The sequence below is a fragment of the Vidua macroura genome, chromosome 18 (genome assembly GCF_024509145.1).
Source record: "Vidua macroura isolate BioBank_ID:100142 chromosome 18, ASM2450914v1, whole genome shotgun sequence".
Classification (NCBI taxonomy): domain Eukaryota; kingdom Metazoa; phylum Chordata; class Aves; order Passeriformes; family Viduidae; genus Vidua; species Vidua macroura.
In genome coordinates this window covers 1,945,552-1,973,491 of record NC_071588.1, presented here as the reverse complement: position 1 = coordinate 1,973,491, position 27,940 = coordinate 1,945,552, and the positions used below count along the sequence as shown (strand labels likewise).

The following is a 27,940-nucleotide window of genomic DNA, read 5'->3' as shown; positions in this document are numbered from 1 at the left end:
GGAAATTAACCTTGCAAACACAGCATCATCAGGAGAGGGGGGAAGCACAACCACGAGCTGCCTGGCAGCTCTCTGCAGGCAGGCAGGGACTGCCCCTCTGGGGGCAGAGAAGCTGTTTGGTCACCTCCAGGATGCTCAGCACATCTGGACCTGGAGCAGCCCTGCCACGAGGGAGTGGGACTGAGTTACCAACACCAACAATTGCTGCTTGCTAAAGCAGATCTCAAAACCCTAATTAATTACCAATTATTTTAGTCGTCACTGAAGGTGGCTTTCCTGCTCCTCATGGCATCCAGAGCTCTGGAAACACAGTGCTCCCAAGGGAGACAGCTGAGAGAGAGGCTCAGTGTTGGAACTGGGGACACTTAAGGAGATAAGAGCCACGGGCTGTGAACCTGGAAAACACCAACTTCCAGCCCCGGATGTTCCCATGGATCTGCTCTGCTCCAGTTACTGCAGAAATGGCCCCGAGCCAGAGACTTACTTGGAAAAGCAGAGGAAGTCTGCAGCGAGGGGGAGAGGGTAATTCCTTGAAATGCTGTCTTTGGGGATGGATCTGCAGTTGCTGGAAATTCCTTCCCTGGAAGCTCAGCTGCAAAGCTCAGCTCTCCCCCCTCGATGGCCTCCAGGCCTGGCAGAGCCCTGTGCTCAGCACCAGGAGTGCTGGGACACTGTGACCCACCACAGTCCCAGCTCCTGGGCACCAGGTGAAGCCTCCTGTCCCTGGCACTGCTCGCTCAGGAGGCAATTTCCTCCAGGAACTGGTCTGGGAGCCAGAGCAGATGGAGAAGACACAAAGCAGCTGGGTCACCTAGGGAGATGGGGCTTTTAACAGCGCTACAAAGAGTGTCAGTAAGGCCAGAAATGCAGCTGGATACCCCCAGGAACACGCAGCAGCAGCACCCACAGGGGCAGGCAGCGAGGGTGGGAAGGATCACCAGGCTGGGAACCAGGCAGGCAGCCCTTGGGGTGTTGCCTGATGAAGATTGTCCCCACCCGAGGAGAACCCTGTGGGGCTGGCAAAGCCCCTGCTCTGGAATCAGCTGCTGGGGATGCTTCCTGCTCCTGCAGCACCCACAAAGCAGCTGGAGAAGGGCTGGGCACGGCTCTCAGACCCTCCTCATCCTGCAGGCACCACACACACCCAAAGCAGCATCTTGTCCCATCAGCATCAAATCTGAAGCCAGTTTATATCTGGGAAAATTAGGAACTTACAAAAGGAGGAAAATAATAAACTTTTTTAAAGAGAAATGCCTCTAAAATAGCACTGTGTGCCTCTGTCCTGACCCCCAGGAACCGCAGGCTGAGGGATCAAACCTCGTTCCTCAAGGGACTGAGAGCACCATTTGGTATCAATTTGCCATCTGACTGCTCCTTTTTAGGAATTGTTTCTCCCAAACACAGGGAGCATGGATGTGAGCCGGCTGCACATCACCACCCTGAGCCCCACAGGCCTGGGTTTCAGTGGGATCTCCCTGCTGCCATGTGGGCATTTCCCCACGTGGGTGGGGAAGGGAAACAGGGGCTCCAGTGGGGTTTGTCCCATGATCAGCCATGAGGAGGTGGCACTAGGGTGACTTGGGAAGCCCACAGCAGCAAGGATGGGCGTCCCAAAGGGATGCTCTGTACACGGGGGCACCTCGGTAAAAACAACAGCCCAAAGCAAGAAGTACAGGGGGGTTTGCTTCCCATTTTGAAGGGCAGGAGAATTTCTGGCAGCCCTGGGTGGAGGAACTCGTGCACAGACAGGCTCATTCCCAGAAATGGCCCAGCCCTGACTCTGGTGAGCAGCAAGGCAGTAACATTAAGCTCCTGTGTCCTCAAGAGCAGGAGGTGGAAGGACATTCAGTCACACTCCTTCAATGAGGCATTAAACACTGTAAAGTTTAACCATCCAACACCCCTGAGAGCCCAGGCTTCTCTGCCAAAGCCCAGCTCCTGGCTGGAAGTGGGCAAAGCAGGTGTGGTAGACAACTACAGGCTAGTAACTTTCCAAAAACATTCCTAGGCTTTGGGGTTCCTTCCCATGAAAGCGGGGCCCAAGACCACCCACCCAGCCCCAGGTCACCCAACAGACCATTTCAGAGAGCTGCAATGCTTTAATCAAACCCTACTTAAGGCCCTCCAGCAATTTTCTTCCAGACAGAGAGGTTCTTTGTGGCCAAACGCAAGAGAAACCAGGTACCACGAGTCACTTCACCTCCTCCAGGCAGCTCTTGCCTGGATTTTGGACCCTGCAGTCCCACACTGCAGGGACATAAAGCTGGGTACCACACAGCTTCCAGGAGGAAAAACACTCCCCCATCACACAGCACCATACCACCCCTGTAACTGCAACAGCTCCACACTGCTCTGTTTGGGGGTTTCTTGGGGTTTTTCTAAGCAAGAAGAGCCTGAGCTCTGCCCTGAGAGACGCATCTGCCCACAAGCACCCCAGCCCCAGCCCCAGCCTGCATCGCTGGAGGATTTGGTCACTGCTGGAGGAGCCTCACGTGCAGGAGACCAGAGCCACAGCTCAAGAACGGACCTGGCTGCCGTGAGGAGGAGCAGAGCAAACAGAGCCCAGAGCAGAGACTCGCTGGAGCTCAAAGCAGAGCCCTGCCAGAGCAAAAAGCAGAGCCTTCTCTGCCCAGCAGGGTTTTAACCCAGCACAGCTAACACGGAACACCTGGGAGCCATGGGGCACAGTGAAGGGGATAACACAGAGATTGCTCCTGGGGTAGGAGGGTTTGCACTGTCCCCTCACCCCTGCAGCCCCAGAGGATGGCCAGGCTGGGGGTGCTTCAGGAAAGGTGGGATAGAGATGGATACCTGGAGTGGGAAAAGCCCCTGTGCTGCGTTTATGAAAGCACCCTACCCCCAGTGTGGATGGAGAGGGCTGTGTTATCTCTGTTCTCTCTTCCAGGGGAGACAGTGGAGCCTCTGTCACATCGTGGGGGAAGTCGACACCAAGCCCTGACAGTTCCCCCCGGGTGATGAAGTGCCTCGAGGATGGAGATGACTCCTTCATTTCCCATGGCTGTGCCAGGCCGGGTGAAAGGCGGCTCCCACAGTAAATCGAGATTGTTGTGATGATAACTGAGCCTGTGGGGGCCAATTAAAATCCTCGGGAGAGGGTGAATGACTTCAACCTGGCCTGGCACAGGGGAGGGAGCGTGCTGCACCAGGGCTGTGACAGCCCTGAACGCCGCGTACGGAGGGAATTGGCAAGGGAGAGTGACTCAGGGCCAGGGAAGGACTCGGCGCTGTGAGAAGCATTTTAAAACGAGTTGGAAAATTCACAAGCGGCCAACAAGGTGACTGAAGTGCAGGAGGAAAACAACCGGAGCGCTGCGTGCCGATGGACAGGCACACGGCGGGGCTCGGGCCAGGGGATCAGTGCCGAGGATCTCTGACCGTGCCCGGGGCCCCCTGGGTCCCCCAGGATCAGATCTCCTGTCCCCCAGGGTCAGACCTCTTGTACCCCAGGATCAGACCCTGGGTTCCCCTGTCCCCCAGCATCAGTCCCTCTGTCACCTCTGTCCCCCAGGATCAGTCCCTCTGTCCCTCAGGGTCAGTCCCTCTGTCACCTCTGTCCTCCCAGATTAGACCCCCTGTTCCCTCTATCCCCCAGGGTCAGATCCCCCCGGATCAGAGCGCCCTGTCCCTCTGTCCCCCTGGATCAGTCCCTCTGTCCCCTCTGTCCCCCAGGATCAGACCCCCTGTCCCCCCCCTGTCCCCCTGGATCAGTCCCTCTGTCCCCTCTGTCACCCCGTATCAGTCCCTCTGTCCCCCCTGTCCCCCAGAATCAGACCCCCTGTCCCCCCCGTCCCCCCCTGTCCCCCCCTGTCAGTCCCTCTGTCCCCCCCCCCCATCCCCCAGGATCAGACCCCCCGTCCCCTCTGTCTCCCCTGTCCCCCAGGGTCAGACCCCCTATCCTCTCTGTCCCCCTCTGTCCCCCAGGATCAGACCCCCTGTCCCTCTGTCCCTCAGGATCAGACCCTCTGTCCCCCCCCCGTCCCCCCCTGTCCCCTCTGTCCCCCTCTGTCCCCCAGGATCAGACCCTCGGTCCCCCCCCTGTCCCCCATCCCCCCCGTCCCCTCGTCCCGCAGCGTCCGCGGCCCCACAGCGCCCTCCGGCGGCCGCCGGGCAGCGCTGCAGCGCCGCGCTCCCGCCCGGGCCGCAGCGCCGGTGCGAGCGAGGAGCTCCAGCTCCGCGTTCTTCTGCAAAAGCACACAAAAACCACCCGCCAAGGCCTGTGCTCACAGCCGTGCGCCCGTGGTTTAGTCGTGTTCGCTTGTCCGGCTGCAATCAGCACCGTAACGTGGTCAAAGCCCCTCAAAGGGAGCCCACCCGCGTTCTCGCTGCTGTAGCCTGCGCTGTGCCCGCTCCCGGCTCCATCGCCGCTGGCCGAGGCTGCGGCTGTGAGCTGCTCTCTGCCGATGGATACATTCGGATCCAAGGCCAGAGCGAGTTCACAGTTTAAGAATCACTCTAAGTGGCGATTTGTGCCATGGGCTAACCCAGCAGTGGTGGCCACAAGAAGGGACTTGGCCGGTGCTGCCACGCCTGCAAGACACGCTTCAGACACGGAGGGGAGTCCAGCCCACGGACCAAAGTGCCACCTTTCCCCGTTGTGAGCTCCATCAGGGCTGTTTCCATGGTCAGGCAGCCTAGGCCCACTGCAGGACTGGGACATGGCCAGCAGGGAATGCACTGGGCCCAGAATTGGGTTTATGTCCTGTGCTCCTCCTGCCCAGTAAGAGGAATGGAGGTGTAAGAGAAAAGTATTGCTTGCCCCACGAGAAAGTCACAGGGCTGTCCTGGACAAAGGTTTCCAGACCCCATGAGCATCCATGTCACACACAGTGCAACAAGTCCTCTGCTCCAAGCCAGAGCAGAGATTCCCCACCTCTGTCTCATCCTTGTCAGGTGCTCCAGCGCTGGCCCCTTTGTTTTCCCAAACTCCTGGCTGGAAGTGGGAATGGGCAAGGCAAATACAGGCTAGTAATTTTCCAAAAATATTCCTAAGCTTTGGGGTTCCTTCCCATGAAAGTGGGGCCCAAGACAAGACCACCCAGGTCACCCAACAGACCATTTCAGAAAGCTGCAATGCTTTAATCAAACCCTACTTAAGGCCATTGTTACTTTCACGATTGCACATGTTCCTGCTTCTCCAAAGCACAAATATCTGCATTAACACGCAAGGACAGGGCGAAGCTTCCCCCTCGCCGAGGTCAGCCAGTGTGACCAGTGCCTCCCAGTGCCGATGGCCACGGCCAGAAGAGCTGATCCCAGATGGCTGAGCAGGCAGCGGGGACAACTGCCAGGAGCTGAGTGACAGCTCAGATGTGCCACCGAGCTTTTGCCAAGGCTCATCTCACACAGCCACCTACAGCCAGGAGAGATTAACAGGGCTGTGAGCTGGAATCGCTGTGGAGCACAAGGGCACGGCACAGAACTGGGGCTTTAAAAATCACCACGACTCTCCAACACATGCAAAGGCTGGAGCAACCCCAGGCAGGCTCCAGGTACTGTGGGAAGGGACATCACTGAAGTGACAGCACCCAGAAATGATTTGCAGCCTAGTCCAGTTACATCAAGTGGCAATAAAACTGTGAGTGGCTCCAGGACAGCGTGCCCCGTTTGGTGAGATGAACAGTGGCTTTTAAAATGATCACTAAATCCCATCAGTGCTACCTATACAAACCTCATTTGTTTTAAAGGCTGCCATTAAAGTGCCTTTTATCCCTAGCAATAGGCAGTTTTAAATTGCAAATAACTTCTCAGATCAGTCAGCAACCATCTTCATTCCACCAGAGAGAAGGGCTGTGGCTCAGGCCGGCCCTTGGGGACAACAGGGTTCTTGAACAGCGTTGAGGCTTCTGGATGAGCAGGAATGCTGAGCAGCAGGACCGTCCCACGCCTGTGCTGTGCGGGATCTCGGCCGGGCTGTCCAGGAGCTCATCTTCCAGAGAGCTCTGGGGATCCGAAGCAGTGTCACCTGCAGCGTGGCCGTGTCCCAGTGGGAGGGTGTCCCAGTGGGAAGCGTGCCGGGGGGGTGGCTCAGGCCTCGGGACCGTCCTGGCTGGGGCTGTCGGCGTGGTGCAGGAGCGGCGTGGTCTCGGAGCAGGGGGCAGCTCCGCTCTGCGTGCCGGGGGGACGGGGGCTCTTCTCGGCAGCACTTCTCTGCAGGGGAGGGACAGAGGTCACAGCCTGGCCACACACCCGGCGTCCCCACCCAGGCCATGCACACCTAAACCCTCCTGCAGCGGCCAAGGACCCTGCTCTTAAGTGGAACATTTTCGTACCTCCTGTTTGTACCTTAGCAAAACGAGGTTATTTCCATTCCTGCCCACCAGCACCTGTACCGCCACCCGAGCACCCAGCCTGGAGACTGTGTGGAGGAGCTATGGGACAGTCATCCACGATGGAAGGGACAGGGACAGTCTGCTGAGGGGCAGAAGAGCCTGGAGAGCCCCAGGCACCAGCTGGAGCACACATAGGCAGTGCTCCTTCCCAGGATAAAGGTAGGTGCAGCCTCTGGGCAAGCGTGGAAGCTGGTGCCTTCTGGCACCAAGGTGGCTCCTCCTCACCTAAACACACCTACAAAAGAGGTTCACCACCCTCAAAGGTGAGCAGGAGCCAGATACACCTTCCAACAGACCACGTGGGCCCTGACCCTAATTAATGCAAGAACCTCAGGAGGAAGCAGCAGGTGACAAGAGTGGGTCAATTCCTGCTGCTGGGGACAGGGACATCAGCCTGACCCTCCCCCAGAGCCTTTTGCTCGCTGGGCACGTGGATTGGGGTGCTGTGGAGGGACTGTGAGGCTTGTCTAACCCTCTGACTATTGCCCTTTGCTGCTCCAGTGTGGGCACCAGTGATACCACCAGGAACACCTGGAGACTCTTTGGGCATGGTGGCATTTGGCTGAAGTTTGGACTTGAGGATCTTGGAGGAATTTTCAACCTTAAGGAGTCTATGAGCCTAAAAAGGTCTACAGACCTCTGGTGAGGGGATGCAGTCAGGGCAAAAAGCATGGCTAATATTCAAGTTCAAGAACAGGCCACCCTAACAAGCACCCCGAGCCAGGGAAAAATGCCAGCAGGGCAGCATGGATGAACCAGGAGCTCCAAACAGAAATGCAGAAAGGAGACACGTGGAAGGCGGGAGCAGGGACAGGTAACCTGGCAGGAACATAGGGAAACTCTCCCAGCATGCAGGGATGGAGTCAGGAAAGCCAGAACCCAACTGGAACTGGATCCAGCCAAGGATGTCAGAGACAAGAAAGGCTTCTCTAAGTACCCAGGTGACAAAGGAAAGAGGAGGGAACCATGAGGGCCTGGGGCTGAATGAGGCAGGGAACCCCAGAAACCAGGGGAAAGTCCCGAGCAAGGAAGATGCACCCTTGGTGAAGAGGATGAGGTCAGAGAACACTGAAGGAACCTAGACATGCACAAATCCAAGAACCAAGATGAGATGAGTGTCACAGCAAGGCCATTCCCTGTCATCTTTGACCAGTCCTGGCTCAAAGACTGAAGGAAAGCAAATGCCACTTTTGTCTTGAAAAGGATCAAGACGACCCCAGGAGCTACAGACCAGTCAGTCTCCCTTCATCCTCGAGAAAGTGATGCAGCAGCTAGTTCTAGGAACCACTTCCAGGCACATGAAGGACAATTAAATCATCAAATGTAGTCACTGGGCTCCATCAAGGGGCAACTGTGCTTGATCAGCTGTGATGAAATGACTGGCTCGGTAGAGCAGGGGAGAGCAGTGGATATTGTCTACCTGAACTCCAGGCTTTTGACACCATCTCCCATAAAAACCTTATAGGGAAGCTGATGAAGTTGGGATTGGATGAGCAGGCAGCGAGGTGGGCTGAAAACCTGGCTGAACAGCCAGGCCCAGAGAGCTGAGTTGGAGGCCAGTAACCATCAGCGTACACCAGGGGTCAATTCTGGGTCCAGGCCTGTTTAATATCTTTATTAATGATCTGCAAAACCTGGGGGAGTGGCTGGTACACCAGAGGGACCTCAGCAGGCTGAGAAAAGGACTGGAAGGACCCTCAAGAGGTTCAACAAGAGGATGTACAAGCTCTTTGACTCGGGATGAACAACCCCACACACCAGTAACACCCTAAAGGTCGCCCAGCTCTGCAGCAGTTTGGCAGAAAAGGACCTGGGGGTCTTGGGGACAGCTGAGGGTGAGGCAGCAAAGGCAGCCAGCTGGTTCCTGGGCTGCACTGGGAGTGTTGCCAGCAGGTCCTGGAGTGATCCTTGCCCTCTGCTCATCACTGGTGAGGCCACACACGGAGTACTGTGTTCAGTTCTGGGCCTCCAAGCACAAGAGAGAGATGGAGCTACTGGGAAGAGTCCAGCAAAGGACCACTGAAGTGATTCAGGGACTGGAGTCTCTTATGTGAGCAGAGGCTGAGAGAACTGGGCCTGTTCAGCCTCGAGAAGAGAAGGCTCAGGGGGATCTTACCACTGAAAACAAGCTGCTGAAGGGAGGGAGGAAGTACAGAGCCAGGCTCTTCTTGGTGGTGTCCAGGGGCAGGACAAGAGCAAAGCAAAGGGACACTGAAACACTTAAAGGGGATTCCATCTGCACATTAAGAAATACTTTTTTTTTTTTCTTTTTTTTTTTTTTCCCTGTGAAAACTGTAAAAACGGGAACAGGTTGCCCTGGGGAATCTCCATTCCTGAAGACATTAAGAGACATCTGGACATGGTGCTGAGCTAGGTGACTCTGCCTGAGCAGAGGGATTGGAATAGATGACCTCCAGAGGTCCCTGCAACCTCAACGACTCAGTGGTTTTGTGTTCCTGTAATACAAACCCAGACATTTTATACATCAGAAATCCCCTCCTGAAAGCCTCTCTGTTGAGGGGAGGGGTGACACCCACCAGTGGACTGACCTCTGTTACCCCCACAAGTTTCTACCCCTTCAAAAAACTTACCTCTGGAATTCAAACACTCAGAGATGGGGGGGGGGGGGGAGAAAACAGGCAAGAAAAGTATTTCCTCACACCAATCCTACTTTTCCCCTGATCCCTGCTGACATTATCAGGGCTGCAGATCAGCTACACCAGGAGAAACAACAAGAGCACGTGCTTGCAACCTGGTTTAGTGCCAGCATTAAGACATCTGGATTGCCCCGGATAAAGCCATGAGACAACACTGTTCCACCAAGCTCGCCAGGAGGGCATGTCTGGGAGATGTGGACAGCAAACGTTTCATTTGATTGGTTTTAAGTGAAGTTTAATCAAATCAGGAGGAGAGAAAAGCGTGTTACCTGCCGTGGGTACCCACCTACAGTCTGGCTTCCCGCAACACCGTCCCCTTAACCGGAGGCAGCTTTTTGGCAGAGGTGGCCTGGTTTGCCTTATTACTGTCTGAGCTCTTTTTATTGCTACTCCAAAATAAAGAGCACTTTTCCTAGAAGACAATCAGTCTGGTTTATGGTGCACTCGGACATGAATTTCAGGAGGGTTCCAATTCTTGGAGGAGATTTGAGAAATCACTGTTTAACTAGAATCGAGTTATTAATGAGGATTTCGAAATTTAGATTAAACTAAGTCCTATTTAAGATTTTGTTCAGTGTCAAGCCAGTTTTAAAATGGTCTGTTTGCCTTTTGAAAGTGTCACCACACAGGTTTTATGCCACAATGGCAGAGAGCTACAAAATCTGGGGGTATTTTACACCTTTTTTTAGAGCTGCGAGTCCAACAGATGCATTTTAAACTGGCTCCACTATAAGCTAGACTAAGATTCAAGTGTTTCACAGTACCTCATCTACACTGGCCTCAGAGCACACTGCTCCCTCCAGAAGCCAGAGGCACACAAGACACCTGAGGGAGGAGCTGGGTTCAGGGAGACCTTCACGCTGGCAGACACGTGAAGGTGTGGACAATGTCCCTGCTCAGTGTCCCCTCTGACATCGCCTGTGACTTCAGGAGGCAGGACTGTGCACGATTAAGCAATCAGAGCAAGATCAGCAACACTTCAATCAAATGAGGAACACACCTTGGCTGCAAATCGCTGTCTTCCAGTTTACAACCTCTTATCTACTCATTAGGTGGAGACGTTCATGTGCTCTGCAGCCTTCTTAGAGATTTGTAAAGTCATTGAGGCTTTTTATTCACTTTCCAGGTAGTCAGGCACTTCCTGCGTGGATTTTTAGTTCTAACACTTCATGACTCTTTTGGCTGAGCACAGAAATACAGCTGGCTTATGCCTGGGTTTGGGATATCTCACAAGCAGATATTTAGTTGGCTTCAGTGAGTAAAAATCCAGCTTTTCTCCCTGACCCATGGTTAAATCTCTTTGATACCAGGAATTAAGACTTGTACAAAGCAGGGTGAGGAAATGCCAGCTCAGGGCTGCATAAGGTGTCAGAAACAGCTGCCCAGCCCTTTTTCAGAGCCCCTGGGCTCATGCAGCAGAGTGCAGCCTGTCTGCCAGCAACCACTGACATGTGCTGAAGGGGAGCAGTTCAGCCCAGGACCATCCTGGGAGCACAGTAAGGGTTTGGTGGTGAGCTCTGGGCTCCATGCTGCGCCCTAGCATCACTCCCACCCTGCAGGGAAGTGTGTGGAGGAACAAGGGGATTTGGGATCATGTGTTTAAGTCACTTAAGTAATTGTAGACTTGATTAAAATCCAATTACCTGGTACTCCGAGAAACCTGGCACTATGTAAGGTGGGTTTGCATCGGTGTTCCAGGAAGGGCAGGAACCAGCTGAGCAAAGGCAGCCCCTCACACAGGCTCCCCCTCATTCTGCTCTCATTCCAAGAACTGCCTTTATCCCCACAAGCAGCCTCTTCACCTCTGCAGCTTTAGAGCCAGCCTAATCTACCTGACTGCAGTGCAAAGCTAAATCAGCTTCCTTTGATATAGGGTTAGGCTAGGAAGTTAGATCCCTACTTCCAGAACTAAAGCTTGTAGAGAGAGCTTAGTGTTACCAGATCACTGTGGAGCCAGAGCCACAGCTCTGCACTGAGTGTTTTGGCTGTTTTATACTCAGTCCTGACAGCTCAGCCTCACCCCACTGCCTGCCCCACAGCCCAGCTGCCAACTCCCAGCAGGCTTCAAAGGTCTTCACTTCTCAGTAAGGCCAGATCCACAAGGGCTCTGAGGGTTTCACTCCCAGAGCTCTTTGGAGCAGTTTGCACAGCAAGGGCGTTTCAAGGAAATACAGAATCTGTGCTGGGCTGAGAAGCAGCCACAGTGGCTGTGTCCCCTCTGTGAAAGCACAGCATTTCACTTAACATGCTGTGTTCAGCTAGCTCCATCCTCTGGAGAAGGCTCTGTTCTGACTGGAAAAACGCTGGGACCCTGCAGAGATCCAGATCTGTGCAACAGCACAGACCTGCTGCTGCCTTCTATGGAGGCTGGGTTGATAAACTAGGATTGTTTCTTCACTAGCTGGGTGAGCTGAGAAATACCTCCTCCCCCAGGAAGGCACTTCCATCACTGCTGTGCACCAAAAACGCCAGAAATGCTTCATGTTATCTACCTGCTAGAAGGCTAAGGAAGTCCTGCTGCTATCTGCTGGCACCTGGCACCATTAGGAGATTGTTGGTGGCATCAGCCAATGTTTCCTCAGACAGGTTAGATTGTCAGCCCAAGCTACGTCGTCTGATTGAGTCTGATTTGACTGGCAGCACTTCCCACCAGGCACCTGCAGATTCTTACCTTCCTCATTGCCACGAGCACAGCTGCTGAGATAATGAGTGGGACACTCAGGCCAAGCAGGGTGTACTGCAGGTACTCCAGCACCGACGGGAGCAGCACCAGGTTGTTGTAAAACTGCTTTAGGACCGAGCCTTCGATGGATCCGCTCTGCTCGAAAAAACAGAGCTGTCAGTGGCACTTCCCTCCCGTCCAGGGCTGAGACAGACCAGCTGCATGATTCCTTTCCCACCACCTCCCAGCATAAATTAGGCAATTTATGCAAGGTTCAGTCAGGTTAAGAGCTTTTACTAAACAGCAGGAGTCAGCTGGACACGCACCCACAGCTGGAGGCTGCACTCCCTGGCCCACGGGAGGACAGAGATGCTGGCAGCTCTGTCCAGGGCCCTATTTAACCCCACATCTAGGGCAGAGCCAGAGATTTACCAAGTATAGTGCAGGGTTTGTTCAGCTCAGAGGGATTAATGGCATAGCCAAGTATTGAAAAGCCTTCTGTTGGTGCTTAATTAGTCTGGCTGGCTTAAAGCTTTATCCAAAGTGGAGTTTCCCCAGCACTGGGTGATGGGGAAGCAGGAGAGGCTCTGCAGAATCAGGCTGAGGAAGGCAGCTCACCTCTGCAAACCACAGCAGCGGCAGGACCACTGGCTTAATCTTCCCTGTTTGACTGGGGGGAAGAAAATTTAAAAAGAAGCTTAGGTTTATGGTTGATCAGGTCACAATTAGCACCACAACTCTTCCTAAGGGGACACATCTGACAGACTGACAGTGGCCAGGAAACCATGAGGAGGTGGCAATCCCTGCTGCTCCAGTGAGCTGCTCCCACCTTGGGGGACCAGGTACTTTCCATGCAGGAGCAGAGCTTATGCTTCCACGGGGGTTTAGCTGCCCAAGGACAGCAATAAGTGCCATCCCAAACCTGGGCTCCAGGGAGATGAAACTCAGTGAGCCAGAATGCCAAAGTTCATGTCTCAGTCACCTGGGGGCTGTCTGCAGGTGTTTGCCCCTCAGCCCAAGCAGCAAGAGCACACTCCCACCCTTGCTGGTATTTAACATCTGGCACCACAGAGTTTGGTTACAGAGACCTCCTGTTTGCTTTCACAGAGCTGGAAGTGTCTTCTGGACACAGGCTTCACTCTCTACCCCACAGGCAGAGTGGGTTTTGCCTCTCCATGTTGCAGGTGACTCCTGAGAGGCAGCACAGTGTAGGTGAACAGCTCCAGCCCCACCAGGAGGAACATAACATCCCTCAGCTGTCTGGTGAGGGACAGGGACACTGCCCGAGCTGAGCAAACAGGCAGCCACTCTCTGCACTGCTAAAGGATGGAGCTTGTGGTCACTGGAATGGCTGATGTTTCAACAGGAGCCAGCTGGCTCCAGCAGTAGGACAACTGCTCATGGTAAAGCTTTGGAGAGAGTAAACTCTGCAGCAAGCTCAGCATCAGCAGAACTCCCTGCTCAGGGAAGGGAGATGGACATTTCTAGGAGGTGACCACTTACGTGATACCAGACACGTGCTTCAGGTACAGGTTCAGCTGGAGCTTGATGGAGCAATTCATGGGGATGCCTGTCATCTGCAGGAGAAGAGAACAACCAGTTCATCAGTAACTTCCTAGTGACTTCTTGGGACCAACAGACCCTATCCAACATTCCAAGACCATGAAAAGCATCACATTTCAAAGCTGGTCTTGTTGACACCCATTAAGACATTGATTTCTCATGACTCTGCAGTTTTGCAACACATTTTTACAAGCAGAGAATTTTTGTTGGACTGTCCCTGTTTGTAGTCAGCAGCATGCAGCTAGATAAAAATGTAGTTAACTGTACTGTTATCAGTAGATGTTTGATACTGTAATAAACTTAATTAGATTTTCATAATTGCGATAAGAAAAGCAGTCAGAACCCAATGTCTAGATAAGACACAGAGTTTATCTTACCTCAAGAGGGAAATAGTTTTTTTTTTTTTTTCCTTGAGCAAGTATCACTGAACATTTAGAAAAACTGACCTCACACAACACAGGCTGTGGGTGGAAAATCCCAAAGTCCCTTTGCCATCAGCAGCTGGGACAGTGACACCTCAGGACACCCCAGATCACCCCTCTGGAGTGGTGACTTCACCCTCACGCTGTGGGTACGTGAGGGGTGCAACACAGCAGCAGCCCAGTCCAAAGGCAGTCAGCTCCAGATGGGCAGGCTGAGAGAGTGGAAGAAGCCAGCCCAAAAAATGGAGGTGCCAGCTTGAGCCACAGCGTGGTCTCCAGACTTTGCCAGCCAGTTCTCATGGCAGTGTGCCTCTGCAGATTTGGGGCATAGCTGGGCTGCTGCCAGACACACCTCCTAGTCTTATAGGCCTGAGTCAGTGGAAAGAGTTTCACTGTGCTTATCGAAACAATTATGTTTATCATTAGTTCTGCAATTCTCTAGAAGCCAGGCTAATTATTCAATTAGTTTATGGCTTTGACATTTTTATCTGCACATGTCCTGGCCAGGCTTTGCACTATGGAACCTGCTCGGATCAGCGCCACGACAGCAGAGTGCTGCCACCACTCAGCTGATGGCAGTGTCCCCCCCATGCTGGGCTGGTCCCTGGGGTGAGGGGAGGACCCTGGTGGGCTCACTCACGGGGTGCATATCGAGGAAAAGCCCGTGCTGGTCCTTGTTGGGGTGCAGGCCTTCCACTGCATTCACCAGGGACGGGTCGGCGTTGTAGAAGTGAGGGTGGGAAATGAACATCGGCGCATCTGGACAAGATTGAAAGCATCTTAATCTGCTCCACACCCTCTTAAAAGCTTTTTTTGAAGTTTTTAAGCTCTTGCAGCACTTGGTCTGAACAGGCTTTTGTGTTTCCTCCTCCCAACCAGCAATCTCCTTCCCCTCCCTCCCTGCAGGTTGTCCCACTGATCTGGGAGGATCCAGGACCAAGCCGCTCTCTCCCCGCAGCATTCGGCACACGATGCCTCGGCAAGTCCCTGTTCCCAGACACGAGTTAGGACAGCCAGCCTGGTCTGTCACACACACACTCAGTGTCCAGAGTTAACATTGCATTTGGGAGCTGCGTGGGCTGCCTCTTCCTTGCTCCCCCCACCAGCCCAGGGGATGTAATGCTTGAGCATTCCCACAAATGCCAGGCTCTCATAGGGCTGGGCACTGAAGGTTAGGCCTCTAAAAAAGGTTTTCCCTCTTTCCCACATTGCTGAGAGGCCTGTGGGAGTGCAAGCAGAGCCCAGCAGCACTTTTCACCATCCCAGCAGGCACTAGAGGTGTTTTTCTGGACAGTCAACCTTCTGTTGCATCTCAAATTTAATACTGGCCCACTAAGGAGAGCCAGGGGGGGAAAGGACTTACTGAGCCTACAGGTGCTGACGTTCAGGATGCCAGACTGCAGGCAGGGGCAGAAGCCCTCGTTGGGTGGGTAGTCTGTGCCGTTGGCAAAGAGGGTTTTGGGCGCCACGAAGCGATAGGTGGGCACACCCTTGAACTCCCCTGACTGCTCGTACACCAGCCTCATGGATCTGGAAGGGTTGCAGTGGAGAAGGATCAGGATTAGCCAACAGGTTCCCAGCACAGAAGTGGGTTCTTATCTTGGCTGGATAAGATGCAGTTGCAATGTAACTTAGACTTTGAGATCAAGATAAACCCTCAGCAGCCCTCCGGGGAACGGGGAATGAGTATTTGAGCCTTTTGATTTCCATGTTTTAAGCACATCTAAAGAGCTGGTCAGGACTAGTTACGGAGAGAAACCACAGGCTTGTTTGCTATATCCAGGTGAGATTTGTTTAAAGGCATGTAGTAATCCCCAGGGCTGCTCTCCAAGAGATAATACCCACTTTATGCAAACCTTGGCTCCGAGGTGCTCCGTTACAGGGCAGGGACACCAGATAAATCTCTTTTGCAGGCCAACTCCAGCAGTAGACTGCCAGGGGAGTGGAAAATTTCCCTACCTGACGCAGCAAGGTCTTTTTCTTGCTACTAGAGGCTGTTGATATTGTGCTGCAAACTTGCTGGCCAGGTTTGATGCAAGTCTCCAGGACAAAAATTTGCTCCCTTCACACTTGAGTGAGGCTTGCAGGGATCAGAGGATCAGAGAATGGGCGAGTGGGTCACAGTGGGCTGCCAGGACAGCCTGGGCAGGCCAAGGGGATGCTCATTCCTACAGAGGCCTTCTGATGCTGGGACCAAGGAGGGGGGGATTCAGGGCAGTTACACACGTGCCTCCTGGCTTTGCTCACCTCCCAGCCAGGAGGCAGAGCTTGCTGTAGCCCTAAAAGCTTGGCAGCTGCCTCTCAGCATCAGCTGCACTTCATGTGCACAGAGCAGAGATGGGCCCTGCCCGCCCTGCAGAGGCAGGTATGCTCTTAGCCTACCAACTGATGTTTGTGACTGTGTGAACAGAGGCTGAGGCAGAGGTCTGGGGAGAAGACAGCACTGTCTGAAAAGCTGAGCCACTTCCCCACAGTTCTGTGTGGCAGGAGCCTCCTGTGCCAACAAGAAACCAAGCTCGGTTTCCTCCACTTCACTGGAAGCCTTGCCTGGAAGCAGGCTCTGTTCCAGAGGTTCCTGTAGTTTCACAGGGGCAGGTATGTGTTTAAACTTCAGTTACAAGTAAACTTCCCTGTAAATTCCTGGCTCGGGGCCATTCTGGTGTTTGCTGATGTCCCTTGTGCAGAGGAATCCCTGTGCTATTGCTCAGCTCAGCTGTCTGTTTGTTCACTGGTCATTGTTCTCTGTTCAACAGGAGCACTTGCTTGTTTTGCAGCACTATCTACAAAGTTGGAATTCTCATTATCTTGCCCAGGCTAGGGGACAGGGGTTTTGTGCCTGCTTCCCCTCCTTCCAGCCTCAGGCACAGGCACAGTGGGGTACTTTAACCTCTGTGTGATGATCAGCTAAGGTCAGGGTGTCTTACACAGGCAGGGAAAAAAAAAAAAAAAAAGAATAGAAAAAAAAAATAGGAAAAAAAAAAAAGAAGAAAGAGCCTGGAAAATGGTGGCATGAATCTCTTCCCAGACATAATTTCTCCAAGAGCTTAGTCAGCTGAAAGAGTTCTGCAGTTACAGTTGCATTTCCTTCTGACAACCCTTACTTCTCCTTCTAACTGCCTACATTAGATAACCACATCTGGTTATTTTGTACTGATTCAACGTGGGCAAGCTGGACATCTCCAGTGACCTGGAAGGTATTTATGGACACCACAAGATGCTGATAATGAGACAACTACGCTGTTTGCAAAGCTCAGAGGTAATGCAAACCCGAACTGCAGCTGAACTTTAACTACAGGAACAATTCCTGAGCCCTCTGCTTGTGCAGGATGGCTGCAGCGTGTCCTGCCACCTGCATGGGGACAGGCTGGCAGCTGTGGCCTCACCTGCAGGCATCAGGGCTGTAGAACTCCAGGAAGGTTGGGGACATGAAGGGTGGCCACATCTCCCCTGCCGTCCCGTTGATCATGTTGCAACTACTGCTCCGCCAGTAGTTCACCTGTGGGACAGGTGTGGAGAGAAGAACTCAGAAGGACGAGCTTGCTGGAGTCAGCTCTCACCCCTGCATGGAATGTCCACCACCCCACACTGCTTCCACAGCAGCAGCCAAGATCTTTCCCATCTTAAGCACGTTTTCCATCCCCCATGGTTCTGTGAGCCAAACATCCACCCAATTAATGGACAAGATCCACCTGCCCCCAGAAGCTGAGCTCTACCTTCAGCTGATTTCAGTTGGGAGCAGAATTCCACAAGGGAAGAGTAAAGCATCCTTTAACAAGAGCATTTAACACCTTCAACACAGGCCACAGGAGCCTGAGACTTCAACCATTATAGGCACCCAGCTCCAACAGCACTGCAAGGGAGTGCAAGTGAAAAACCCATGAGGAGATGAATTTAATGCTTCCTGAAAAGCCCCTTGCCACATGGCTGCCTCCTGCCAGCTTGCTAGAACAGAAGTTGCAGCACTTGAAGTCCTGTAGAAACTTTCCTTCACACCTGACACGTACACAGCAGCACCCAGAGCTTTCAGCTTACCCTGCTTTAAATCAGGCACTCCCCACTATCCAAGCTTTGCTGCCAGACACTCACCTTCTTCAGCCCATTCCACGAATCCACCATGTGAACTTCACTGATGTTCTTCATGCCCGTGTTTACTGTGAAGAGCCCCGAGTTGGAGTTGTTAAACTGCAGAGAAGAGGAATGATTGTTTAATCTAAGGCTGCAACACACCCCTGACTCACACATCATCAGCTGCTCAGCTTCTGCTTAGCTGAGTGTCTGAGCTACCCCCAGGACCAATACTGCTGTGATTCTAGCCTTCCCAGCCAACACTTTTACTTACATCCATGAACAATCCAAACTTCCCCTTGAAAGGGAGCAGGCCAGGAACAATCAGATTTATGGCATCTATGAGGGGGTCGTCATACCCCCACATGATCTCCCCCACCGTCCGGTTCATGAACGCCTCCTGCTTCAGGCTGGCCAGGGCTCCGCTCAGCAAGAACTTCACCAATCCTGGCAGCTTTTCCACCATCACAGCTGCTCCCTGAGGAAGAAAACAAACTTCTACCATGAGAGGCTCACCTGTAGCAAAGACGAAGCACTTTTGGTGCTAACCAAAATCATTCTGCTATCATCTCCCATCTATACCCCAGAGGAATCCTCAGGGCAGACCAAGGTTCTTCATTTATTCCCAGTTGGGGAAGAAAGCAGCTGAGGGCTCACAGGCTTGATTTCCCCACAGGATGCTCAGATGAGGTTGCAGACTCAAAACCAGCTGCTGTGCACACTCTGGTTTTGGAACGGTAGCCGCCTAACAGAACAATTAAAACCCCACAGAGCAGAAAATTGCATTATATAAGCTTAACCACCTCACTGTTTGATCAGCCTTAAGCCCTACAAGACAGTGAGTCAGTAATCCTGTGGTTCAGTGCTGCATCTCACCACCCTCCCTGCAAGCTCAGAAGGGAGAACCCCTGCAGGCAACAAGCACTTACCATCATCATGATGTTTGGCACAACAATGTACTCGTCTTCCGTGCCATTGGACAAGTCTGGCTGGAAGAAAAGGTGCCGGTACTCCAGGTAGGAAACGGTATCGTTGTCGTGGAATGTGATATTTGTTTTAAACCTGTGCTCCCTGCAAAGAGATGGGACATCATGGGAACCATCCCCAGGCAGAGCCCCTCGAGCCAGAATGGGCTGCACAGGCCTGGGCTTGCTGCTGGGGGACACCAAAGCCCAGCGAGGAGCCTTGGGGCAGCTGGGGAGGCAGTGTGGGAGCAGATGTAAACCTCCCACCCCAGCCAGGGTTAGGGCCTGGCAGGAGGAGAGGCCAGCCCAGGAGCCAGGCATTCCTGACAGGGTGGATTCTTGCAGGCACAAAGTGTTTCTTCCCAACTCATTACCCAAGAAATTTAAGACAAAATAGTAAATCTCCCGTGTTGCTTCACCCACAGCCACTGTTAAGCCCAGGCACACCAGAGAGGTGCCCAGGCATGCAGAGCCCATGCACCAAAACCACCTGCACACAGGAGAGGACCAGCCAAGATGCCCCATGTTCCACCAGGGATTTGCTCCCAAGCTCTCTGATGGCTCCTGGGTCCAGGGCAGCCTGACCCTCCACACAGCATCATGGGCTTCTGCTCCTCAGGGCTTCAGGCCATCCCTGTCCTGCACACTGCCTGATGCCTTTTAGCTCTCAGATTTTCCAGACTCTGCACTGCATTGGTGTGTACCTCTGAACTCCATACAAAGTGCCAGCAGCTCTCCTCACAGCTCAGGCACACTGAACAATCCTTTTCCAGCCCCAGAACCAAGGACACTGTGACAGCTTCAGCCCCAAAAGTGCAAACAGCAGGGGATGGAGGAGAGCAACCTGGGAGGGTGGGACTGCACAACCTGGAGCTGGGATTGGGCAATTAACCCCAATTAACAGAAATGGACCAAAACTTATAAAAGTGTGAAAACTCATGACGTGCCATCCACCTTGGGTGTAGCCACAGCTGGGCTCTTGCACTGCCCAAGGTGCATCCTTTGAAGGCCTTTTAATAAATCCCTGCTTTATTCCTTTAACACTGTCCAGCCTCTGCTCTAGGGAGCCTCTCAAGGCATCAGCCCAGTGCTGCTGGACTTCAGCCCACACCACAGGGGCAGCCCAAGGCTCATGGAGGCTGCAGTGCTCTGCAGCAGTGCGAGGTTGTCCCCAACACCACAAGCCTGTTCCTGCTCCTGGAGGAACTAAAGCTCAGCTCACCAGCAAAAACAAAGTCCTTCACTGTGGAGCCTCTGTTTTACAGCCCACATTAGGGAAGGGCACTAATCTAGCTCAGCAGGAACACAAGGACACTAATAAGCTTTGCCCCTTTGTTTATTCTTACTTACAGTAAGTGAAGCTTTTCCCCAGGCCAGGAGAGCGATGCGATGGCAACATACAGAACCCACCCTGGCAAGGCCAGGGCAAACAAGGGCACACACATACTGCAGGTGTCCCCTCACACTGCTCAAACAGCTTTGGATTAACCAGTAATCTTCCCCCATGAGCTTGCTTGGGCTGCTGTTCAACCTCACCCCACTGCTGTAGGTACTAACATATTGAAGATCACTGCTCACGGGGAGGTTCACACGCTCAACATCAAGCACTGCTTCCTCTTTCAGGTGCTGAGAAGCAGCTGGGGCTTCAGCCACCATCCTCAGCCATGGCAAACAGACCCAGCCCTGCTGTGTGTGGGTCTGACCCAGTGTTGGTGCTCCATACTTGGTCTCCATACTGGTTCCCATGACCAGAGCACTCGTGCTGGGCACGTTCTGGGTCTCACCTCAGGTAAGGACTTGGGCTGACCCATGAAGTTTGATATTGAGGCGACTCCAGCTCAAGAGCTGGCCTCTTAAATGCACAGTCAACAGCACCACTCTGAAGACAGAGTCACCCACCACCACACCAACACCCCTCATACCCATGTTTAGACCGTAGCAGCCCAGGTCTGCCTGCCCAACAGGCCCCAGAAAGAGACTGAGCTCCAGAACTCAGTGGAGCACCCACCAATCTCCCTGTCTCAGTGACCAGAGGTCCTTCGTGTGTCTTCAGCAAGATCAGAGCAACCAGAGCACATCTGGGTCACCTAAAATCCAGTGCCCCTGGGCTCTCACCGGGCCTGCTGATGCCATGCCCTCCTGCCAGAGGAGCCAGCCAGCAGCCTGGCAGGCAGCAGGGTGCTCAGGCTCGTGCCAAGCTGGACCACCAGTGGTACCTGACCTGTACACGTAGGGTCCACGCTGGCTCAGCACCGGCTTCGCTCCCTGGAGGACCTGCTTGGGGTTCAGCACTTCGAAGAAATGCACTGTCAAGTAGAAAGGAACAGGGATGTCTTTCCACATTTGGAAGGAGATGCTGCTGGGGTCGATCCTGACGTTCTGGAAGGCAAAAAAAAAAAACCAAAAAAAACAAGTGGTCACAACATTTGGGCTCTGTGGCTGCAGGTGAACACATCCACCCTCAGCTCAATGTAAGGCACAGCTGAAGGTGGCAGTTACAAGAGAAGCTCTCCAGAGGATCCAGGTGTGTTTGGCAGACTGAAACTCAGCTAGATATACAGTGAGAAATCCTGTGTGTGCAGAAGCATCAGGTTTATGCCACCGGATGTCTGCTGGCATATTTATTCAGGTTTAACTTTTCTAATCCTACCCACAGGGTTTCTGAGTGTTTTGATGTGCTGCAGGCTTGGCTCTGAATTATTCACTACTCTGCACGTTTTACTTCTCTGTCCCAAAGGCCTTTGCTCATGAGTTTGGCAGCTCCACAAAGCTAAAAGCAAACAAGGAGTGGCACAGATATCCTCACAACTGTTTGGGTACCAGCAGGGAGAGCCCATTAGAATCCCAAAGAGAAGATGGAGAATTGGGATGGCAAGGCATCTGTGTCCCACCAGCACAGCACAGGACACCTCTGCCTCCTCTCAGCTGCCAACCTGCACTGACTCACAGCTGATCATGAGGCAGGTCAAAGGCAAGGCACAGTCATGCTCCTGTATCACTGTCCTGTGTGCTGGGAAATGCCTGCAGGAGCTCAAAGACAACTTAAGCCCTCCTTAGCTCAGACCTGACACATGGGTACACCTGGCTCTACTCCCTCCCTGCCTCCAGGGTGCTGCAGGAAGAGCTTGTTCCTTCTGGGACACTCACTTTGAATGTGTTCCACCATAATCTCTTCTTCTGGGAGCACACAGATCCTTGTCCCTGCTTACGTAACCCAGCCAGCTTATGGAAGCGGGGTTGATCCGTGAACAGGAGGAGGGACGTGGGCTTTATGCTGGTGCAGCTCAGCAGCTCCAGCTCTGGAGCAGCTCCATCTGACTGGGCACGAATTTGCTGACACAGGGAGTTGAGGTACCAGAGGTTTCCCCCGTAACATCTCCTCTTTCTTGAGGCGTTTCGTGGCAAGGCTGAGCTACCCGTGGGTGGGAGGCCTCTGCAAGCCCCTCATCCAAGCCCTATCCCTGGGAAGACATCTCCACAATGTCGTGTAACCCATGGAACCTAGCAAACCCTTCCCACCACCACACGCCGCTCTAATTTTGCCAGCCTCAAGGATTTCATGGCAAAGGAGCAGGAATTAGGAGAGATTTTAATTTAGTCTGCTTTACAACCCTGATTTCCAAGCATCAAATGGATTATGATCAACAACATCTCCTTTCCTTTAATTGCTTGTTCCGTCTTGCACTCCCTTGACTACTTGTTACATATGCATTTATTTATATAATTTATTTTTATAAATAAGCTATTATTTTTATAATAAGTGCCCAGTCAGATGGAGCTACATCCCAGCTCCCTGCTGCCTTTCCCAGCTCCTTCCCCACCTGGGCACAGCAGCTCAAGGTACTCCACAGGTGCTGCTAAGATCCACAAGGGGTAGCCTTAAAATTAAGCTATTTTTAGGTCAAAACAAACATGGTCATACATCTGGAATAAAAACAAGAGTACTTGTCAACTAGATGGGTTGCAAGGGGCCATTGAGATGTTTGACCCCTCCTGACCAGGCTGATCTTTGTTCCTGAGGAACTGAAAGGAACTGGTTACTGCCCATCGGCTCCAGATGGGGCCAGAAGAGCAGCAGCTCCGCCACAGCAGCCAGGCACGCTGCTCAGTAAAACTGAGAGGTGAGGTTTCCCCTGCAGACTGCAGCAGTCAAGCCGGGTGTCAGTCAGAGCTCACCCTCCACGTCCTCTCAGCACCCTCCTCCTCACCCAGGACCGTGCTGCTCCCGGCTCCTGCCACCCAGGAACAGCACCCGAGCTCCCAAGGGGACCAGCCACGGGCGGCAGCGGGATGAGCTGATGCAGCCTCACTCTGTGCAAGCTCCTACCTTAGGCAGGTCTGCGGCATTCCAGATGTTCCCAGAACAGCAATATTCCCCAGGTTTTGCAGGGCCAACCCCACAGGCAGCCCAGTGCAGATGGGGCAAGGCTCCAAGCTCCTTGCTTTCCCTGCACACTTCGCCCAAAGATATCCTAGAAACAACCACCTCTCCATGACAAAGTGCTTTTCCATCAGGATACGGCATCCTGACAGAGCTCAGGAAGCCAGGATGGGCAAACCTTTACCTGCCCAACCCCAGCCCTTCAAGCTCCTCTTACCCACGCTGCTCTGAAGGCCTACCCAGGAGTTTCAGTAAGGGGCTGAATGTTTCTCACCACCCGTCATCATTCAGTTATTAGGCTTAATGTGAAATGGAAAAAAAAAGGAGCTCAGGGCAATTTTCTGTCATGTTGAAGATGGGGAGACCAAGGGCTTGAGGTGAAGGGAGGAGAAACAAGGGTTGATCTTTTCTTCATCTTCTGCTCTCATTGCAAATTACTATGACTTAGCTAATTAGGTTGAAAAAAAAAATCAGGATTAGCTAAAAAGAGGGCAGAAAGGTTTTTGCACAAAAAAATGTCATTTCTGTTCCGCGGGGGCCATTCAGCCTTTTATTTGCAGGTTCCCGATGTCCTGAAACTGAACAAAGATTTTCTACTCTTTAATCCACAGGACTACCTGGCTCTGCCCAGCCATTAGCACTTCCAAGGGATATGTTTAAGTAGGTCATTTTCGGCAGAGACTTCGTGCCACACACAACGCCAGCCATTGGCTGTGAGGTGTTTGTTCATCTCTTTCATCAGAAGGAAATTTTCAGGGGCTGACCCGGGTAGGTGGAAGCTTGGAGAAAAGCCAAGGCAGGGAGCACATCTGCCTTGGACAGGAAGAAAAAGGTTTGGCTAAATGTGGGGAGCTCTACACGACAGCAGGATAACTGGCATCCCAGCAGCAGGGACAGGAGTGCTGGTTCAGAAAACTGCTCAGTTACTGAACAGACCAACAACTCCATCCACAGCCCCACGCTTTGGGGACAAACCCTCTTCCGCCTCAGGACCTCTCCTGGGGATAAAAGAGGTCTTCAGAGAAGCAACTCCTCAGGCTTTCAGTCTAGGAGAGAGGAGAGCTTGGAGGCTGCTCCGGAGCGCTCCTGTACATCATCCTCTTTCCAGCTGGGGAAGCACCACGCCTGGGAGCCCGGCAGCGCGCTCATTTACTTATGAAAGGAATAACTGGCGCCGCAGGTAGAGGCAGGAGGGAAGGGAGGAAGTGTCGGTGCTAGCGGTGATGCTCTGCCAAGCACTTTTTGCATCCCCAGCCAATTCCGGGGATGCAAAGAGCCCTCGCTAACCAGGGATGGTTAACCTGCTCGCTCCGGGCACATTTGCTGCCGGCAAAGGTGGAACACCCCAAGCCCGCGTCCGCCCAAGACTGAGAGCCCGAGGCTGCCCGGAGCTGCAGCAGCGACACCGCCGCCTCCAGCGCTCGGCTCTCCGCACCGCACCAGCGCACCGAGCCCCGCACCGCCCCCGGCAGCAGAACTGCGGAACAGAACAGATTTGCGTTGGAGGCGACTATTAAAGATCATCTCCGCACCGACCCCGCCGCCCGCCGCCCGCCGCGCCGCGCTGACCTTGATGACCTGCTGCCTGATGATGAGCGGCCCCACGAGCAGCAGGCAGCCCCCCAGGAGCGCGCAGGCCACGCCGGCCAGCCCCAGCCCCACGGACAGCCTGCGCTGGGCCACGGCCATGGCGGGGCGCAGTCGGCAGCGGACCGGGACCGGCAGCGGGTCCCGCCGCCGCCGCCGCCGCTTTATGGCCCCGCGGCCCGGCCCGGCCCGGCCCGGCCCGGCCTGGCCCGGCCGAAGGGGCGGGGCCGCGCCGGGAGTGGGCGGGGTTTGTGAGAGAGGTCACGCCCCCCCGCGCGGCGCCGATGCGGGCGCGCGTGTCCGCGCGGAAAAAGCGGGCGAATCGGTAAAATGGAGAGAGAAAGGAAATGCGTAAATAGGTAAAATGCCGCTCATGTCGCGCAGGTGTGGAATAGGACGGGTTTGCGTTGGAGGGGACTTTAAAGATCATCTCCAGTCTGGCCTTGGACGCTGCCATGGATCCAGGGGCAGCCACAGCTTCTCTGGGAAATGTGTCCCTGTGCTTCACCGTCATCACAGTAAAGATTTTTTTCCTAATATCTACTCTAAACCTATTATTTTTTTTTCAGTTTGAAGCCATTCCTTCTTGTTCTGTCACTACATGGTAGACAAAAAAGACATAAATGTGTTTGCATTCGTGTGTGTGTATAAATGTATGTCTTGCCTGAGGAGTAAACTTCCCATCACCCATTAACCTGCCTCTGTTTTTCCATTTAACCCAGCCCTGCTTTTCCAAGGAACTGGGTCTTTTGCCTATCTTGTGCATCTGAGCATGGCCCTGAATAAAAGCCTCGCTGAGAGTCATCCCCAGAAGCATCTAGAAGGCAGCAGAAAAATAAAGAGTCCAGTTTGTGACAGCCTGTTTTAAATCTGTTTTAAATCTATCATGTGCAACATGCCATTGTCCCAGCTGAGCTAACACATCTGGAAACTGGAGTGCTGCCACGCACTGTGCTGCACGATGAGAGGAGACAATCTCACAGCTGCCACCAGCAGGGCCCAGCACAGCACAGGACCTGCCTCTTGCCATGGCCCCCACATCGGTGGAACATTTGCATCTGTGTCTTTACACTTAATTGGGTCTTTTTTTTTTTTTTTTTTTTTCTTTCTAAACCTTTTACCCTGATAGTTGCCTCTGTTTAATTACCCGATCAATTAACCAATGTCTTTATTCAATCCTGGCCTGTCTCCACTGTGGGACGGACCCCGTCTCCCAGCAGCAATGCCTTCAGAGCAGCACAAAATAGGCGTTGTGTTTTCTTTTACTTTTTAAAACTTTTTTTTTTTTTTTTTTTTTAACAAAGAAACGTGGTAAAAACAATGTTTCTTCAAATCCCAAGAAATCCCAGTAAAATCCAGGACATTCCCTGAGGCACTGTGGAATAATACTGCTGTGAGAAGATCTCTGTGAACAGCGTGTTCTATCACGTATAGAACAAAACACAGCCCTAAAGTTTTGCTTTTCTCATCAAATTTGCCTGTTGTGTGGTTGATCCCACCCCAGCTGTGGTCTCTGCTCACAGGTGCCACCTCTGAAGCGCTGGCACTGCCACACTGAGCCTCGAGGTGGTGAGCGGTGCTGCATCCAGCTGGGGACAGTCACCAGTGGTGTCCCTCAGGGCTCTGTGCTGGGACCGGTTCTGTTTAATATTTTTATGGACGACATGGATGAGGGCATCGAGTCCTTCGTTAGTAAATTTGCGGACGACACTAAGCCGGGAGCTTGTGTTGATCTGTTGGAAGGAAGGAGGGCTCTGCAGAGAGGCTTAGGTCGGTTGGATGGATGGGCAGAGTCCAACAGCATGAAGTTTAGTAAGTCTAAGTGTTGAGTTCTACATTTTGGCCACAAAAATCCCCTACAGCGTTACAGGCTGGGGACAGTGTGGCTGGACAGTGTTCAGGGACCTGGGGGTGCTGGTCGACAGCCGGCTGAACATGAGCCAGCAATGTGCCTTGGTGGCCAAGAAGGACAATGGCATCCTGGCCTGGATCAGGAATGGTGTGACCAGCAGGAGCAGGGAGCTCATTCTGCCCCTGTACTGGGCTCTGGTGAGGCCACACCTCGAGTGCTGTGTCCAGTTCTGGGCCCCTCAGTTTGGGAAGGACGTTGAGATGCTTGAGCGCATCCAGAGGAGGCAACGAGGCTGGAGAGGGGCTGGGAACACAAACCCTGTGAGCAATGTTTGGAGGAGCTGTGGTTGTTTAGCCTGGAGAAGGGGAGGATCAGAGGTGAGCTCATTGCTCTCCACAGCTCCCTGAAGGGAGGTGCAGACAGCTGGGGTCGGTCTCTTCCACCGGGCAGCATTGACAGAACAAGAGGACACAGCCTCAAGCTACGGCAGGGAAGGTACAGGTTGGATATTAGGAAAAAAAATTTCACTGAAAGAATAATAAAGCACTGGAATTGTCTTCCCAGGGAGGTGGTGGAGTCACCATCTCTGGGTGTGTTTAAAAAAAGACTGGACATGGCACTTGGTGCTACAGTCTAGTTGAGGTGTTGGGGCACGGGTTGGACTGGATGATCTTAGAGGTCTCTTCCAACCTCATTATTCTGTGAGGTTCCTCAAACCCAGCAAAGCGACCTGTGGGGGTAACAGAACTGTAGAATGTCCTGGGCTGGAAGGGACCCACTAGGATCAAGTCAAAAACCAGCACAGAACAGCTCCAAAATCCCACCATGTGCCTGAGAGCGTTGTCCAAACTCATCCTGAAGCGTGGCAGGCTTGGTGCTGTGGCCAGCCCCAGGACGCCTGTTCAGCCCCACCCTCTGTGGGAAGAACTTTTCCCTAACAGCCATTCTAACCCTCCTGACACAACTTCCCTTTGTGGTCAGCAGAGGCTGACCCAGCTCGCGAGACCACAGCACGGGTTTCTCCTCCAGGCTTCCTGCTCTGCCTGCTCTAGGCCATTACAGATTTGTACAGCATCGTGGTTTTTTAAATAGGACATTGTAAAGGTTTTTTACTGTGACACTGGAAATAAAAGGATTTCTTAAAGCACAGCTCTGTAGTCGTTTGTGGAGGCTCTTGACATTCATCAAACACCCCGTGTCCTCCTGCAGCTCTCCCCGATGGCAGCCAGGCTGCCTTTAAATCAGAGCCACGTGCAGTTCAGCTCCCTGCACTCCAGTGACAGCCTGCCCCGCGCCGAGCAGACACCTGTGTTTGAGGAGCTGTGCAGAAGAGACGCCGAGTTTGTGAATTCTGACGTCCCCAGAGGACAGCAGGCCCACACAGTGGCCCGGTGTTCACTGCAGTTGTTGGGGCTCAGCTCAGGAACCGGGAGCCA

The 27,940-nt window shown here is 53.2% G+C and overlaps 1 protein-coding gene and 1 long non-coding RNA gene across 5 annotated transcripts; one reads left to right on the top strand and one right to left on the bottom strand.

Annotated features, from left to right (window-relative positions):
• Positions 1–5,076: 5,076 nt before the first annotated feature.
• SCARB1 (scavenger receptor class B member 1) lies at positions 5,077–24,856 on the bottom strand. 4 transcript variants are annotated; one of them, XM_053994018.1, is made up of 12 exons: positions 24,635–24,856; positions 20,906–21,063; positions 18,649–18,790; positions 17,994–18,197; positions 17,741–17,836; positions 17,038–17,150; positions 15,018–15,184; positions 14,295–14,413; positions 13,173–13,246; positions 12,288–12,339; positions 11,679–11,825; positions 5,077–6,168 (listed from the first exon to the last, which is right to left on the bottom strand). In XM_053994018.1, exons 1-12 carry the CDS (start codon positions 24,752–24,754, stop codon positions 6,046–6,048), a joined length of 1,515 nt encoding a protein of 504 aa, XP_053849993.1. In that variant the 5' UTR covers positions 24,755–24,856; the 3' UTR covers positions 5,077–6,045. The 4 variants fall into 4 exon arrangements, with proteins under 4 accessions (XP_053849993.1, XP_053849994.1, XP_053849996.1 ...); XM_053994019.1 differs by lacking the exon at positions 5,077–6,168 and adding an exon at positions 7,787–8,806; XM_053994021.1 differs by lacking the exon at positions 5,077–6,168 and adding an exon at positions 9,279–9,419.
• A 91-nt stretch (positions 24,857–24,947) lies between these two features.
• Positions 24,948–25,509, top strand: LOC128816495 (uncharacterized). Its single transcript, XR_008439926.1, has 2 exons — positions 24,948–25,170; positions 25,375–25,509. It is a non-coding gene; the product is annotated as an uncharacterized LOC128816495 (long non-coding RNA).
• The last annotated feature ends 2,431 nt before the right edge of the window (positions 25,510–27,940 follow it).

Bases quoted from the DNA above. Each gene is read 5' to 3' on its own strand.
- SCARB1 (XM_053994021.1), bottom strand. From the start codon at position 24,754: ATGGCCGTGGCCCAGCGCAGGCTGTCCGTGGGGCTGGGGCTGGCCGGC. The intron at 18,791-20,905 runs GTCAGGTACCAC...ATCTCTTTGCAG, and splicing joins CGTGGACCCTACGTGTACAG to GGAGCACAGGTTTAAAACAA. The intron at 11,826-12,287 runs GTGAGCTGCCTT...TTTTTCGAGCAG, and splicing joins CGCTGCTGTGGTTTGCAGAG to AGCGGATCCATCGAAGGCTC.